The following is a 17,609-nucleotide window of genomic DNA, read 5'->3' as shown; positions in this document are numbered from 1 at the left end:
TGCAGATTTAGTGTAACAACTGTTTCCCGAAAGAACACGATTCCTGGCCCATCTTTGTTTTGCCAACTTTATTTGGTAAACAAAGCCTTCCTTGCTTGTTCAACTTCTGCGTTAAGACTCCAAATCGCTGAGTTTTCCCAGAACCCCCAAAGAAAGCCTGTGGTGATTTAGAAATTCAATTAATTGGCGTACCCTGTGGTAGGTTCGCTACAGGTTTAATTGGGGGTAGTTAGCAGTGGGATCATGGTTGCATAGTGTTCTCGAAGCTACCAGCATTAGTTTGACCAAACTGCGGGAGGCAGTAGAAGACAGGAGTGCCTGGCGTGCTCTGGTCCAGGGGGTCACGAAGAGTCGGGCACGACTAAACGACTAAACAACAACAACAAAGCAGTGGAATCTGACTTGAAAGGCTTTAAAAGAGGAGTAGACAAAATCACTCCTCTGCCACTGATATCAGCAACTGTATGCCTCTGAAGACCAGTTTCTGGGAATAACAAGTGGGATAGTACTATTGCCAGTGCCGGATTTACGTACAAGCTAAACAAGCTATCCCTTAGGGCCCCACTCTCTTTGGGGCCCCCCAAAAAAATAAAAGGGAAAAAACACTGGATGTACAGTTCCCAAATAGAAGATAAAAAGCAAATAAAATAAAACCTACATACAGCAACAGTGTTTTGTGTTGTGTAGGCTCCTATGATGTAAGCCTGCTAGCCTGCTCCCTAAAATATCACTGGTTTGCTCATTTCTATATATAGGGTGCCTACATTGTGCATGGACTGGTTGCAACAATTGTTGTTGTTGTTTAGTCATTTAGTCGTGTCCGATTCTTCGTGACCCCATGGACCAGAGCACGCCAGGCATTCCTGTTTTCCACTGTCTTCCACAGTTTGGTCAAACTCATGCTGGTAGTTTTGAGAACACTGTCCAACCATCTCGTCCTCTGTTGTCCCCTTCTCCTTGTGCCCAATTCTTTGATGATCAACCTTCTTTATGGTCCAGCTCTCACTTCCATACATCACTACTGGGAAAACATAGCTTTAACTATACAGCCTTGCTGTGGCAAAGGGGCTTGAATAACTCAGAGAAGCTATGAGCTATGCCGTGCAGGGCCACCCAAGATGCACAGGTCATAGTGGAGAGTTTTGACCAAACGTGATCCACCTGGAGCAGGAACCGGCAAGCCACTCCAGTATCCCTGCCAGGAAAACTCCATGGACAAAGACAACAGGTTGGATAAAATACGTATTTTGTTATGTGCAAATGACTTTCGATACCTATTAGGTCCATAAATTACCATATAGCATATATTCAGCACAAAAACCAGCGACAATTGTTGACAAAGGACAGCTGGACATATAAAGGGCCCCATTACCTTCAGTAGCTTAGGGTCTCATCAAACCTAAATCTGGCCCTGACTATTGCATTATGGTCCTTCCTATAAGGTCCTTGCCACAGACATCTGGTTGGCCGCTGTGAGAACAGAATGCTGGACCAGATGTGCTGCTGGCTTAATCCAGCAGGCCTCTTATGTTCGTAGCAGACTATGCGCAAAGCCAACGTTTCACGTTTTACATACAGATAAGAACTTTGCATTGAATTGATTTCTCCAGGAACTGAGCAGGCCGGGTTTATCGTTGAAACGTGCCTGTGGTTAATAAAAACAGATCAGCTAAATGCAGATGACATCCAGTTTACTGTCAGCATAGTATCGATATCTGTCAGAGAAAAATTACAGCTCCTGGAACTCAGGAAACCATTATCTCAATACATCACGTCGACATTATGGCTTCATCATCATCCTTTTATCTCATTAAGCATCTGGTCTTTGCAATGCAAGTAGGGAAGAACAAAAACAATTCAACCGCAGCTCCGTGACACGGGCCTCCCCCTATATTGCTTACAAAGTCCCTTCCTCAAAACTACAGTTGCAATTTTCAAATCGAGACGGAAGCAACTGATTCCGACCCAGTCCCCATTTACTCCCTTTTAAAATCTTTTCTATGACAAGAATAGAACCCATGTTTTCTTTTTAATGGTCAATAAAAGGATTATGTGGCATTAGGGATTTCTATAATAATGGCCAACTTAAGCAAAGGATAAGAAATCCTGAGGAATGTTAAATGAGCTGGAGCGCATAGTTTGAACAAGTTAGCTCCTTTATAGTACAATGGTATCATTAAACAGCAAAGCAAGACGAGAATTAACGTCATTTGAAAACTTGATTGTGGCACGTAACTTTAATGCTAAAGGACAGATTTAAATGGAAAAGTATATGGCACAAAGTGCGTGTGAAATCAGTATCATCAAAGATTCAAGAATGCTTTTTTAAAAAAAATATCACTGGTTTGCTCTGGTTTAATATACTTCTTCTTAACTGTATTTCACTATTAATATACTTCTTCTTAATTGCATTTCAGTTCAACAATTACTTTGATAAAATGCATATTTTGTTATGTGCAAATGGCTTGAGATACGTATTAGGTCCATAAATTACCATATAGCATATATTCAACAGAAAAGAACAGCAACAATTTGTTGTGGACAAAGGACAGCTGGACATATAAAGGGCCCCATTACCTTCAGTAGCTTAGGGTCTCATCAGACCTAAATCCGGCCCTGAATTAGCCACACAGGCTGGGGACAGCATCACATTGGCTACCATATTGCCAACCAAGAAGGTTTATGGCATTCCTTAAAAGGTAAAGGTACCACTAACCATTAGGTCCTAGATCAAGGGAAGTAATAGTGCCACTGTATTCTGCTCTGGTCAGACCTCACTTGGAGTACTGTGTCCAGTTCTGAGCACCACAGTTCAAGGAGGACACTGACAAACTGGAACGTGTCCAGAGGAGGGCAACCAAAATGGTCAAAGGCCTGGAAACGATGCCTTATGAGGAACGGCTAAGGGAGCTGGGCATGTTTAGCCTGGAGAAGAGGAGGTTAAGGGGTGATATGATAGCTATGTTCAAATATATAAAAGGATGTCACATAGAGGAGGGAGAAAGGTTGTTTTCTGCGGCTCCAGAGAAGCGGACACGGAGCAATGGATCCAAACTACAAGAAAGAAGATTCCACCTAAACATTAGGAAGAACTTCCTGACAGTAAGAGCTGTTCGACAGTGGAATTTGCTGCCAAGGAGTGTGGTGGAGTCTCCTTCTTTGGAGGTCTTTAAGCAGAGGCTTGACAACCATATGTCAGGAGTGCTCTGATGGTGTTTCCTGCTTGGCAGGGGGTTGGACTCGATGGCCCTTGTGGTCTCTTCCAACTCTATGATTCTATGATTCTAGGTCCAGTCACAGATGACTCTGGGGTTGTGGCACTCATCTCACTCTATAGGCCGAGGGTGCCGGCGTTTGTCCACAGACAGCTTCCGGGTCATGTGGCCAGCATGACTAAGCCACGTCTGGCGAACCAGAGCAGCGAATGGAAACGCCGTTTACCTTCCCGCCGGAGCTGTACCTATTTATCTGCTTGCACTTGACGTGCTTTCAAACTGCTAGGTGGGCAGGAGCAGGGATCGAACAACAGGAGCTCACCCTGTTGCGTGGATTCGAACCACCAACCTTCTGATCGGCAAGCCCTAGGCTCAGTGGTTTAGACCACAGTGCCACCCGCATCCCTGTATGGCATTCCTTACACTACAGTTAAATCAAATCCTCCAGAGCTTGGGTGCACTGCTGCCTGTGTGCACATTCAATTTATTGTGCATGTAATCTAAGACTAAACATCGGGAAGTTGTTCACGGGGGCAAGCTAGGTTCTGGGCTCCAGAGGCAAATCAATAGAATCAATCCTTAGAATTGAAATTTATTTCTCTATGGTTGCATGGCCGGGCTGTTGAGAATTACTGGGCTCTGACCTCCAGACCCAAAAGCAATTATGGTCACATTAAAGCATGAGGAGAAGGCCACATTCATTCCCGGAATGAAGCAATCAGGACAGGGCCAATTTGGTGAGGTAATAGAGCAAATATTTGCTCAGTGACTCTGAATTTGGAAATAATTAGCTGAAGCTGGTCAGTGGCGGAAATAAAAACACGGAAAGCCATTTAGAGCGCTTTGGTTTTTTGCAGGCATCAGTTCATTCAGCCCAGGAAACTGCTGTTTCGCCATAAATTGATCTTTAATGGCAGAATCACTCAGAATAATTTGTGACTACCCATAGACATTATTGCATTTAAAACAGATCTCTCCCAATTTCGAAACACACACACGGTGTCTCACTCTTTGGATTTGTGTTGTTGCTGTTCTAACAACTTCCTTAACAACTGGTATCATTATTGAATCTGTTGAGTAAATGAGTAAATGAGAGAAGAAAAGTGTATGAAGATAAATACTTAAAGAAGAACAAGAAAGAAATAGAGGGGGGGGAATTAAATAAATTATTTTTTGTACTTTTATTGCTATGTTTAAGTTTATGAATATTTCAGAAAAGAAAGTATTGATAATATTTCTATTTCTTTCTCCACCTGCAATGTCAGCTGCTTGTAGTTATAATATATTCATGCCTCAGTGTGTCCAGATGCCTATATATTATACGGGTGTGCTTCTCACTGAAAATTGCTCTTTCCCTAATTAGAATATTGGTTCTCAGAAGAAATGATTTTATTTTATAGATGTTAATTTTTATACCCTGGAGCTTTACTGAACATATCCAATGTACTAAACATTGTATTAATTGATTTCTCCAAATTAGTCAGGAAAAGTACATCATCTGCATATAAAGAATCTTTACACTCCTTATTACTATGTTTTATTCCTGAAATTTGGTTAGTCATCCGTACCTAATTGACAAGAAGCTCTAAACAAATTGCAAACAGCAGAGGGGACATCCAGCAGCCTTATTGCATCCCACTCTGAATTTTAATTATTGGTGATAAACGGTTATTTACATAGATTTTTGAAAAGGGATTACAGATACAGAAGATTAATCCAAATTTAAATGGCTTACATTCATTTCTTGCAAAGTTGTCACCTGAAAATCCCATTCAAAGCTGTCAAAAGTTCAATACAACCAATCACTTTTTGATGTTCATTTGACTTGTCTTCTATTTTGTACATGATCATGTACTTGAAAATAATATTGTTTAGTCTGTTTTCTAAAAGAGATGACCAGATATTTATGTCTTGATTCAATAAACTGAAGCTCAATCCAGATATGGCTGTTAGTCGGTGGATCCCTAGACATGATGGATGGGAGATCGCCTGCTCTTTATGGGGTTACACTTCCTTTGAAGGAGCCAATACGTAGCTTGGGGGTCCTTCTGAATCTATTGCTGTCACTTGAGGCTCCGTGGCCCATAGTGTCTCATACCCTCACCCAGTTTAGTCGGGCAGCCAAAGCTGTTTCCGGGATTGTGGCCACTGCCACATGCTGACAGCTTCTAGGAGCCACAGGTGAGAGCTGAGTGCTGGGTGGGGACCAAGGGTTTACAAACTACCCCAGAAAGAAGAAGAAGAAGAGGAGGAGGAGGAGGAGGAGGAGGAGGAGGAGGAGTTTGGATTTGATATCCCGCCTTTCACTCCCCTTCAGGAGTCTCAAAGCGGCTAACATTCTCCTTTCCCTTCCTCCCCCACAACAAACACTCTGTGAGGTGAGTGGGGCTGAGAGACTTCAGAGAAGTGTGACTAGCCCAAGATCACCCAGCAGCTGCATGTGGACGAGCGGAGATGCGAACCCGGTTCACCAGATTACGAGTCTACCGCTCTTAACCACTACACCACACTGGCCACACCAGAGGTACTACTCCACCCTAACAACTCTCTCACACACAGTAACACAGGTACAGTGGTATCCCGCAAAACGAATGCCTCGGAAGACGAAAAACCCGCTAGACGAAAGGGTTTTTCGTTTTCTGAGGTGCTTCGCAAGACAGATTTTTCTAAGGGCTTGCTTCGCTAGACGAAACAGCCCTGCCTCTCCTGTCATGGCGACGGTTACTGCACACATGCATGCTCGCTTCCCCGCTCCTCCGGTTCCCTCCCACCTTCGTGCTGATGGCTCCTCCGGCTCCCTCCCACCTTCCGGCCGACCTTCCGACCTTCCGGCAGCCTCGCACTGCTGCCCACCACCCTTGGGCGCTCCCCTCAGGAGCCGTTGGCACCAGCAGCCAGCGTTGCAGCCGGAGTCGCGCTCCTGAGCCCTGCCGCCCTCCAGCAGCCGCGTCGCGCGGTGTCCACAAGGCGCGGGTGAGTCCAAGGACTGGCTGCGGCAGCTGCCCTGCTTCTCCCCACCCCTCCCCGCCGTGATGCTTCGCAAGACAAAAAAACTCGCTCTACGAAAAAACTCGCAGAACGAATTAATTTCGTCTTGCGAGGCACCACTGTACAGTCATACTTCGAGTTACAGACTCTTCAGGTTGCGCTTTTTCGGGTTACGGACCCTCCGAAACCCGGAAGTACTGGTTACTTCCGGGTTTTGGGGGTCGCGCATGCGCAGAAGCGCTAAATCACATTTTGTGCATGCGCAGAAGAGCCAAATCACAACCCGCACGTGCACAGATGCGCTGCTGCGGGTTGCGAACATGCATCCCGCACGGATCATGTTCTCAACCCAAGCCTCCACTGTATTTTGAAGGATGTCTGTGGCTTGGTTGACATATTGTTTCAGGAAGTGTGAGTTAGGCAGATTTGCATTAAAATGAGAACTGAACCAAATTTATTTCCCATCCCTAGTTGGAAGACAGAGCTGGGTACCCTCTGGCCTGCCCTGAGTCCCCAAACTAGCCTGCTGCCCCCCCCCCTTAAAAATGGGGCAAAGGGGTTCTGCTCAGTGGTCTGTGCTGAAAAAAACAAGTCAACTAACAGCCCCATCAGATTCTGTATTTAGGAAGTCACGATAGCCTCCAGAAGATCAAAAGAGACTACGAGGCTCTGGGCAGGAAATTGAAGCAATTAAATGCACAAATCGTCATCTCATCTGTCCTCCCAGTTGAACGACGTGGCCCAGGGAGAGAGGGGAAAATAGTGGAAGTAAACAGCTGGCTTCGCAAATGGTGTAAACAGGAACGGTTTGGATTCTTAGATCACGGACTGCAGTTTCTTGAGGATGGACTTCTGGCAAGCGATGGGCTGCACCTCACAACGGTTGGGAGGAATGTTTTTGCCAAAAAACTCAGAAACCTCATCAGGAGGGCTTTAAACTGACTAATGTGGGGGAGGGAGACAGTGCTCCTGAAGGTAGGAGTCTATCAACTGATGAAGATGATCATCCAAATGTCATAGACCAAATGGAGCAAACAGCAAGCAGACCTAGTGGTGGGAGGAAAAAATCCTTAAGTAAGAGACACGGGGGAATGACTAATGGACTTCAATGTCTGTGCACTAATGCACAAAGCATGGGAAATAAACAAGATGAGCTTGAGCTCTTGGTACAGCAAACTAAATATGACATAATAGGCATCACTGAAACCTGGTGGGATAAGTCCCACGATTGGAATGTAAAAATGGAGGGATACAATCTATTTCAGAGAAACAGACCAGACAAGAAAGGAGGAGGAGTGGCGTTATATGTCAGGGATGTGTATACCTGTGAAGAGATCCAAGATTTAGAACCTCAAAGCCAAAGTGAGAGCATCTGGGTCAAAATTAAGGGAGAGAAGAATAACAGTGACCTCATTGTGGGAGTTTACTATAGATCCCCAAGCCAAACAGAGGACATAGATGATGCCTTCATGGAACAGATGGCCAAGCATGCAAAAGGAAGGGAGATAGTAGTAATGGGGGACTTCAATTACCCAGATATTTGTTGGATGTCAAACTCAGCCAAGAGCATAAGGTCAAAGAGATTCCTCACTGGCCTTGCAGACAACTTTATTGTCCAGAAAGTGGGAGAAGCAACAAGAGGAACAGCCATTTTAGATCTGGTCCTAACCAATGTTGATGACCTGGTTAATGGGGTAGAAGTGGAAGGATCATTAGGCGCAAGTGATCATGCTCTTCTGAAGTTTACTATACAGCGGAAAGGAGCAGCCAAGCATACTAGGACTCAATTTCTTGACTTTAAGAAAGCCGACTTCATAAAACTTAGGGAAGTGCTGGGTGAGATCCCATGGACAGTAATACTAAAAGGAAAGGGAGTTCATGATGGCTGGGAGTTTGTTAAGAGGGAGATAGTAAAGGCACAACTTCAGGCAATACCAATGAGACGGAAACATGGAAGGTGCCTAAAGAAGCCAGGGTGGCTATCTAAAGAACTTTTAACTGAGTTAAGATTAAAAAAGGATGTGTACAAAAAATGGAAAAGGGGGGAAACCACCAAAGAGGAATTCAAACAAATAGCCAGCACGTGTAGACACAAAGTCAGAAAAGCTAAAGCACAGAATGAACTCAGGCTTGCTAGAGAGGTTAAAAGCAACAAAAAAGGCTTTTATGGGTATGTTCGTAGCAAAAGGAAGAACAAAGAAACAGTGGGGTCACTCAGAGGAGAAGATGGTGAAATGCAAACAGGGGACACAGAAAGGGCTGAACTCCTCAATGCCTTCTTTGCCTCAGTCTTCTCCGATAAAGAAAACAATGCCCGACCTGAAGAATTTGGAGCAAATGATTCAGCAGAGAAAACACAGCCCAGAATAACTAAGGAGATAGTACAAGAATACTTGGCTAGTTTAGATGTATTCAAGTCTCCAGGGCCAGATGAACTGCATCCAAGAGTATTAAAAGAACTGGCAGATGTGATCTCAGAACCACTGGCAATCATCTTTGAGAATTCCTGGAGAACAGGCGAAGTCCCGGCAGACTGGAGGAGGGCAAATGTTGTCCCTATTTTCAAAAAGGGGAAAAGAGAGGACCCAAATAATTACCGCCCAGTCAGTCTGACATCAATACCAGGGAAGATTCTGGAGCAGATCATTAAGCAAACAGTCTGTGAGCACCTAGAAAGGAATGCTGTGATCACCAATAGTCAGCATGGATTTCTGAAAAATAAGTCATGTCAGACTAACCTGATCTCATTTTTTGACAGAATTACAAGCCTGGTAGATGAAGGGAACACAGTGGATGTAGTCTACCTTGATTTCAGCAAGGCATTTGACAAGGTGCCCCATGATATTCTTGTAAAGAAGCTGGTAAAATGCGGTCTTGACTATGCTACCACTCAGTGGATTTGTAACTGGCTTACTGACCGGACCCAAAGGGTGCTCATCAATGGTTCCTCTTCATCCTGGAGAAGAGTGACTAGTGGGGTGCCACAGGGTTCTGTCTTGGGCCCGGTCTTATTCAACATCTTTATCAACGACTTGGATGATGGACTCAAGGGCATCCTGATCAAATTTGCAGATGACACCAAACTGGGAGGGGTGGCTAACACCCCAGAAGACAGGATCACACTTCAAAACGACCTTGACAGATTAGAGAACTGGGCCAAAACAAACAAGATGAATTTTAACAGGGAGAAATGTAAAGTATTGCACTTGGGCAAAAAAAATGAGAGGCACAAATACAAGATGGGTGACACCTGGCTTGAGAGCAGTACATGTGAAAAGGATCTAGGAGTCTTGGTTGACCACAAACTTGACATGAGCCAACAGTGTGACGCGGCAGCTAAAAAAGCCAATGCAATTCTGGGCTGCATCAATAGGAGTATAGCGTCTAGATCAAGGGAAGTTATAGTGCCACTGTATTCTGCTCTGGTCAGACCTCATCTGGAGTACTGTGTCCAGTTCTGGGCACCACAGTTCAAGAAGGACATTGACAAACTGGAACGTGTCCAGAGGAGGGCAACCAAAATGGTCAAAGGCCTGGAAACGATGCCTTATGAGGAACGGCTAAGGGAGCTGGGCATGTTTAGCCTGGAGAAGAGGAGGTTAAGGGGTGATATGATAGCCATGTTCAAATATATAAAAGGATGTCACATAGAGGAGGGAGAAAGGTTGTTTTCTGCTGCTCCAGAGAAGCGGACACGGAGCAATGGATCCAAACTACAAGAAAGAAGATTCCACCTAAACATTAGGAAGAACTTCCTGACAGTAAGAGCTGTTCGACAGTGGAATTTGCTGCCAAGGAGTGTGGTGGAGTCTCCTTCTTTGGAGGTCTTTAAGCAGAGGCTTGACAACCATATGTCAGGAGTGCTCTGATGGTGTTTCCTGCTTGGCAGGGGGTTGGACTCGATGACCCTTGTGGTCTCTTCCAACTCTATGATTCTATGATTCTATGATTCTATGATTCTATGATACCGATAACAAACAACAACTTGCTCTTAAGTTAGGATGGCTGAAATCCAAGATGTCAGATTTATGGATCTTATATCAAAGTGCCAATAATGACTGCTGTTGAGGAGGGGGCAGTCTCAAGGGCATTTTAAACTGTGTTTATAAAAGAAGTTATTGCACAGTGCTCCATGCAAAAGAGCATTTGGGTAATTAGTTGAAACATATGATCATAGCTGTCAACTTACAGATTTGAAAATAAGGGACCAGCAGCCTCGTAGATAAGGGATCAGCAGCCAAAATAAGGGATTTCCCCTGCACAGGTATGTTCAACTTCTGAGCCCCTCCAAGCCAAAGGCAGAAAGCCCAGCCAGCAGCCAAACAAAGCCTCAAGCGGTGGTTCCCACAGCGCAGCAACCTGGCAAAGGGGATGCAGCAAGGAAAACCACCGTCACCTCTCCGCTGGGAAGCGCTGAGCAAAGGCAAGTCCCCAGGCAACGCGGCCGATTTGATCGGCACAAGGCATGCAAGCTCCACCCCCCATTCGTTCTTAGACTCCTTATTGGGTGAGCAAAGCAGCCAAGCAACACAGTTGGAGCCTCCCTCCTCCCTGGCCGGCAGGGAGGGAGGGAGAGGAGCTGCTTCCTTTGAAACCCAGGAAATTTAAGGGACATCATCAATAAGGGACAGCAGCAGGACATGGCACTGGGATAAGGGAGTTTCCCACCAAATAAGGGACAGTTGACAGCTATGTGTATGATCATCACTGTAGGCAACAACATTCAGAACAAGCCCAAATAAATCCAGAACAGAAGCAGACTCTTGCTTTAAGAGTTCCTTGCAAAGGAAGTCTAAGAGAGTGTGAATACCAAGAAAACAATGTACTGCTTATACGATTCCTGCCTTAATAGAGCCAATTTAGCAACAAGAAATGTTTAGAATGCAGTGCACATCTGTCACCAACAGATGGAGTACACAGGCCATACAATAAATGTCCTCATCAACTTCGGAATATTATAGCAATAAAGACTTGGCATCGTACAGACCATGTTATTTGGAGCTCTCAAGAGGGGAAACTATAGCAATAATTCATTAATGGGAACTGTTGCACTTGAATGTTTTAGAACTTGGACCCCCGATATAGCCAGCAGGAATTTTGAGGGAATTTTCGCCAACAAATCTTAGAGGAATTTGAAACGATTGTGCCTGGCAGTATTTAGCTGCACTTGGACTGAACTTTAGCTTCCTGCTGCTGCCACGCCGCCAGAGCACAATTTCTGTTCTCATCCTGAAGCAAAGTTCTTAACCTGAAGCACTATTTCTGGGTTAGCGGAGTCTGCAACCTGAAGTGTATGTAACCTGAAGCGTATGTAACCTGAAGTGTATGTAACCCGAGGTACCACTGTAACAGGTTTCCTGCAGGACAGGATTCTGCTGTAGACGGCACCTTCTGTGATGTATGTATGATGTATTGGGGGGGTGTCTTGAGCGACAGGGTGGCAATTTCAAAAGCCTATATAAGGGCTTGCACACCATTGTTCTGGGTTCCTCCTCCCTCCTCTGCGTGGGGCGGGCACCCTGTTGCAACAGTTTAATAAAGAACAGGCTTACTAGCTGCTTTGCTTCTCAATATTCTCCGGCTGGCCTCTGTTATTTTCTCCTCCCAATAGGGAACTCACTTAAGGACTCTATATGGGCTCTTGGATACCCCATAAGGGAAAAGGAGCAGTTTTTTCTTACAACCTTGTTTCAGTAGTGACAAGCTAGTGACAGCATTAGCGTTGCTGACTTGTGCTACTGCAGCCCTGCAGTCCAAGTGGTTTTTGAATACAATTTCCACTGGCCCCAGGTAGTAGCACGTTTCAGGAGGAGCTGCTACCACTTCAAACACAATCCATCATTTGTAATGACTCCGCTCCTCAATATTTTAATGCCCATGCTAATCGAGGTAATTTCATCTGTCGGCTGCAGAACACAATGAAGGAAATATGCCTTCCAAAATTGGGAAATCAGAGAAAAATCTCCCAGTCATTTTGATTCGTACTGTGCACACAGTGACTTGCAATTATTGGAGCAGACGAGGATTCTGGGTAGTGGGGAATGCAGCAAGTAATTTAAAATAATGACAGGTCTGGTTTCATCCTGAAGAGGAAGAGAACTCTCCAGAAGGCCATTAGGGAAGTGTTGTAACCGAGTCGATTTCTCCCCCCCCCCCATGCCCCAAGTATATTATTCTTTTAATTGGATTTCGTTACAAGCAGTATTAAATTAGTCACTTTATATTATGTTTATGCTGCCTTGGCTGTGCAAATGTAGAGATCCGTTTCTTCCTTTCTGGGGATGGAGGGAATAAAAGCCAGGAAGCACTCCGGTTTCCAACTTGGGTGGACTGGAAGTAAACCAGTAAAAAAGGGATTGAAACCAACCCCAGAAGTCAGAAAAAGTATGTTAGGAGACGCAACAGCAGCCACAGGCTCCAACTCCTTGCTGAATGTCAGAATATTCAGGACAGAGGGGTGTATTCCTTCCTGGGGGCACAGCCAGAGCTCATTCACCTCAGATTGGGTTCTGTGCATAGCTGTCAACTTACAGATTTGAAAATAAGGGACCAGCAGCCTCAAAAATAAGGGAGCAGCAGCCAAAATAAGGAATTTTAGTCAACCAGCAGCCAAACGAAGCCTCAAGTTGTGGTTCCCATAGTGCAGCAACCCAGCAAAGGGGATGCAGCAAGGAAAACCACCATCACCTCTCCGCTGGGAAGCGCTGAGCAAAGGCGAGTCTCCAGGCAACATGGCCGATTTGATCGGCACAAGGCATGCAAGCTCCACCCCCCCTGTCGTTCTTAGACTCCTTATTGGGTGAGCAACACAGCCAAGTAACACAGTTGGAGCCTCCCTCCTCCCTGGCCGGCAGGGAGGGAGGGAGAGGAGCTGCTTCCTTTGAAACCCAGGAAATTTAAGGGACATCATCAATAAGGGACAGCAGCAGGACATGGCGCTGGGATAAGGGACTGTCCCGCCAAATAAGGGACGCTTGACAGCTATGGTCCTGTGGCATCAGCTAGTGGCGAGAAAGGGTTGAGGGTGTTGCTGAGAGAAGCTCCAGGAAGGAATGGGGTTTTTTTCCTGATCTTCTATGAGATGTATCAGAATCTCAAGTGGGTTTTTAGATCCACACATTTCCTTTGACTCGAGGGGCTGTCAAAGGATTTAAGCAGAAGGGAGAGATACGCTTTTAACAATGGTATGCTTAGGATGGTTGTTTCAGGTGATCAAGGAGCAGCCACTGAGAAATAATCCAGCTTCTTGGTTTAATTATTGGATGCATTTAGATTATTCACTGTTCAGATTCAGTGTTTAAGAGCTCACAGCACTGTCTGTCTGTTAGAGTTTAGAGCAGCATTGTGAATAAATAGACACAGTATATTTTAACAGAGCAGATGTGCTGCTATGGTTACAAGACAGCTGGGATCTCTGTTCTAAAATAGTGGACTAGTGGGACCTATTGCAAAACTATATTTCATTTTCCTTGTGGAAGGTTACTCATACTAGTACAATTTTTCTTTTGTTTCAACTGCAATTCCCCCTCCCCCCAATTATTAAATATTATTATGCTATGGCTTTGATATCCTCAGTCTGCTTATGTGAGAAATTATATTATGGACACAAAGGATGTGGGAATGAATGAGATAACAATAATTCATGGTAAATCTCAGCTATTGACATAGCTGTCAACTTACAGATTTGGAAATAAGGGACCAACAGCCAAAATAAGGGATCAGCAATTACTTTGATAGAACACATATTTTGTTGCGTGCAAATGGCTTTAGATACCTATTAGGTCCATAAATTACCATATAGCACATATTCAACACAAAAAAAGCAACAATTTGTTATTGACAAAGGACAACAGGACATAGAAAGGGCCCCATTACCTTCAGTAGCTTATTTAAGGGACATCATCAATAAGGGACAGCAGCGGGACATGGCGCTGGGATAAGGGACTGTCCCACCAAATAAGGGACGCTTGACAGCTAAGGCTATTGAGATGGGAAGATTTGATTACAAGGCTACAACACGCAAACCCACACCCCTAGGATTGAAACAAGTGTTTGTTTTCTTTGTATTCCTGTTGCTTATAGGGTAGTTTCAGGATCTGGGAGATGAAACTCAAGCAGTTCAGTGCTGTTTCTCTTACATCTGTGAAGTACCATTATAGCAAAATACCCTCATCCAGAAAGCATCCCTACATTGCTTGAAGTGTTGCTGAGCTATCGTTATTCAGTCTTTGCCTGAAAAAGACAGATACTCCCTTTTTATCCTATAGCAGGGGTGGCTAATGTTTTCTGGTCCTGAGGGCTTAAGTGGCACCTTCCAGGCCCTGAGGGGCCACTGGTCAATGTTGGGCGTGACCCCAAAGTGGACATGGCTGCCCCATAGCTGGCCTCAGGCTTGTGGTTTACTGCCCCGGCCCTAAATTCTGCATTTGTTGCCATGTAATGCATGGCGCATCTATGGAGAGGCCTTTTCTGAATATGTAAGGTAAAGGGACTGCTGACCATTAGGTCCAGTCGTGACCGACTCTGGGGTTGCGGCGCTCATCTCGCTTTATTGGCCGAGGGAGCCGGCGTACAGCTTCCGGGTCATGTGGCCAGCATGACTAAGCCGCTTCTGGCAAACCAGAGCAGCGCACGAAAACGCCGTTTACCTTCCCGCCAGAGCGGTACCTATTTATCTACTTGCACTTTGACGTGCTTTCGAACTGCTAGGTTGGCAGGAGCAGGGACCGAGCAACGGGAGCTCACCCTGTCGCAGGGATTCGAACCGCCAACCCTCTGATCGGCAAGTCCTAGGCTCTGTGGTTTAACCCACAGCGAGACATGGCTAAATTCAGGACAGTCTGTTGGGGACAACTCTGTGCTCAAATGTGCTGAACAGAGCCTAGGGATGGGCACATTTTTCCAAACCTAATTGTCATAACAGTTTTCAAGTTTTTTCAAAGCCTTCATGGAAATTTGCCTGCTTTTTGGTGCTAATTCCGCCTAAATTATCTTACTATGTGTATGCAATGTTGCATTTCTGCAAAAGGCAGCCCTTGGCTCCTGATTGGCAGCTGGATTGCCAGTCCCCCCCCCCGGGGGGCTTAAACTGGACCCCTGTGCCTCTAGGTGGTGAACCTTCCTAGCGCAGGCACACATTGCCAGTGAGATCTTCCCTCCCTCTCGCTGCTCTGCTCACCTTACCCAACAAAACAGCATCCTTTTATTTCCTTCCCACCCCTTGCAGTCTTCCTCTGTGCCTAGCCCAAAACTAGCCTCTGATTTTGCTGTGCCAAAGCAAAGAAAGGGCAGGCATGTTTCAGTTGCTAGGCAACTTTGGGGCAAACATGGCACAACACCTCTGGATTTATCCCGATGACAGCAAGAGGAGGAGGAGAGGGAACAAATATCAGATGCTCAACACATCCCAGTGATGCAACTTCTTGTGCCACATCCCATATTGCCCACTAGAAAAGCTGTGCCAGCGCAGCATTGGAAAATGCATTATTCATGTGTATTTAAATTCAGATTCCGGAGGTATTGTGAGCTTGCCAAAATTGTCACCTCAGTCACATCTTTAGGTAGATTTAAGACTCCTAGCTCTTGGGCACCATGTTAATTCTGAGGAGAATTGGATTACAGGCCACACATAATTAGGAAATGCACACAAGACGAAAAACAACAAACCCTAGCCTGCTATAAAAAGATCAAATATTTCCACTTCTGCAGTGTGTTTACGACTGGAAAAAATGTGTTGGAGATGATTCAGTAGATAGAGGTGTGATTATATTATTCACTGTAACCGCAAGCCAGAGCAAACAGTCTTCTGTGGAACTCTTAAGTGTGTGGGTGTCTTTTCCTTCAACCCAGACTCAGTGAGAAGAAATGATTTAAAGCAATAGGGCTTTAAAGCCATTTTGAAGCCATGTTTACGGGGCGGTCCTATACCAAAGAAGAGCCAATGGCTGAGAGGCGACAGGGCTTAGCAGAGCTCCAGGCACACTGCTGCCAAGACAGATACGCTAGATAATATCACCAAGGTAAATAAGCAAACAATAAACATCCATAAAAATGGCAAAAGTAGTTTCTTTCCCAAATAGGTTTAATCTTAAACAATTGCAAACGCAGTAAATGAAGTGTTTGCTTGTAATATATCAACAACAACAACAACAATCTTTATTACGGTCCAGAGACCCAACAAATCGTTACAAAGCAATACACAATTCATACAGCCTACCTCCAGGTTAAACAAGCATTTTGTTCAGAATATAGGGATCATTGGTTCTTGCAACCACCGATAAAAACTTTGCCACTGCTAGTATTCTAGCATTTGTCCGGTCTTCCAATAGGAACCTGACATAGTGAGCCTCTGATTTTCCCGGGAAAGGTACCAGCAAGGGTAGTATCACTTCAGCCCTAGCTTGCTCATATTTTGCACAGTGCAACAAAATATGTTTTATGGAATCGATGTATTGAGCACACGAGCAAAGTCTGTCCTGGTAGGGAACGCCTCTCAACCTGCCATCCAACACTGCAGAAGGAAAGACATTTAGTCTGGCTTTGGTGAAAAGCCTTCGATAGTTTGGTACTGTCAGGTTTTTAATGTAAGATGTTAACTTAAAGACATGCCCATATTGTACCCCTACTGCCAGCGGACTACAGACTGCGTGTGATCGAGATTGCAAGTCACTGTGTGCGCTATCCCATAATCTTTGTAATATATCAGTGGTTCAGTGCTCATTTCTTCTCTTTCCAAAATAGGTTTTATCTTGAACAATTTCAAAGGCAGTAATAAATAGTCCACTTGTGATATACCAGTGGTTCAGTGCTCGGACATCGTTTCGGTAATCCGATGTTTCATTGCTAAAGAGCTTAGTCATCGAGCTTTGTAGTAAATAATATACAGGAGAAGGAAGTATGTCGGGAGCAGAAATGTCCCTGCTTTAAGTTGTCTACATACTGTCTTTTGTATATTATTTACTACAAAGCTCGATGGAAATCATTTACTCTGTTGAATTTATCTCAATGCTGCCAGCATTTTCAGCTGTATACAGTTATTTTCCATATATCCAACAAATGTTTTCCAATCTTCTTTAAACATATGTTCTTCTTGCTCTCTTATTCTAGATGTTAAATCTGCAAACTGTGCATATTCTGTCAACTTAAGTTGCCAATCCTCTTTGGTTGGGACCTCGCTCACTTTCCATTTGGGGGCGAACAAAACACGGGCCACAGCTGTTGCATACATAAACAACCTTTTCTGACACCTGGGAATTTCAGTCTGGGTTAAAAGGTAAAGGGACCCCTGACCATTAGGTCCAGTTGTGACTGACACTGGGGTTGCGGTGCTCATCTCACTTTATTGGCCGAGAGAGCAGGCGTACAGCTTCCAGGTCATGTGGCCAGCACGACTAAGCCGCTTCTGGC

At 44.8% G+C, this 17,609-nt stretch overlaps 1 protein-coding gene and 1 long non-coding RNA gene across 4 annotated transcripts in view; one reads left to right on the top strand and one right to left on the bottom strand.

The window, feature by feature from the left end:
- The window catches only part of LOC310664855, a 317,431-nt gene that overhangs the window by 191,271 nt on the left and 108,551 nt on the right, over positions 1–17,609 (top strand). Inside the window, exon 3 of one of the 2 annotated variants that reach the window (XR_014505077.1) lies at positions 14,692–14,709. The exons of the other annotated variant lie outside the window; for it this stretch is intronic. This is a non-coding gene — a long non-coding RNA (uncharacterized lncRNA). Of the gene's footprint in view, positions 1–14,691; positions 14,710–17,609 lie in introns of those variants that run through there. 2 annotated transcript variants of the gene reach the window in all.
- The window catches only part of CTLA4 (cytotoxic T-lymphocyte associated protein 4), a 44,457-nt gene that overhangs the window by 17,160 nt on the left and 9,688 nt on the right, over positions 1–17,609 (bottom strand). Inside the window, exon 1 of one of the 2 annotated variants that reach the window (XM_083413615.1) lies at positions 4,206–4,286. The exons of the other annotated variant lie outside the window; for it this stretch is intronic. Within the exon in view, the coding sequence (XP_083269741.1) occupies positions 4,206–4,277 (72 nt within the window). The 5' untranslated portion in view covers positions 4,278–4,286. Of the gene's footprint in view, positions 1–4,205; positions 4,287–17,609 lie in introns of those variants that run through there. 2 annotated transcript variants of the gene reach the window in all.

The sequence above is a fragment of the Podarcis tiliguerta genome (genome assembly GCF_965153285.1).
Source record: "Podarcis tiliguerta genome assembly, chromosome: 1".
In the NCBI taxonomy this organism is placed as follows: Eukaryota; Metazoa; Chordata; class Lepidosauria; order Squamata; family Lacertidae; genus Podarcis; species Podarcis tiliguerta.
This window is presented reverse-complemented; position numbering and strand designations above follow the sequence as displayed.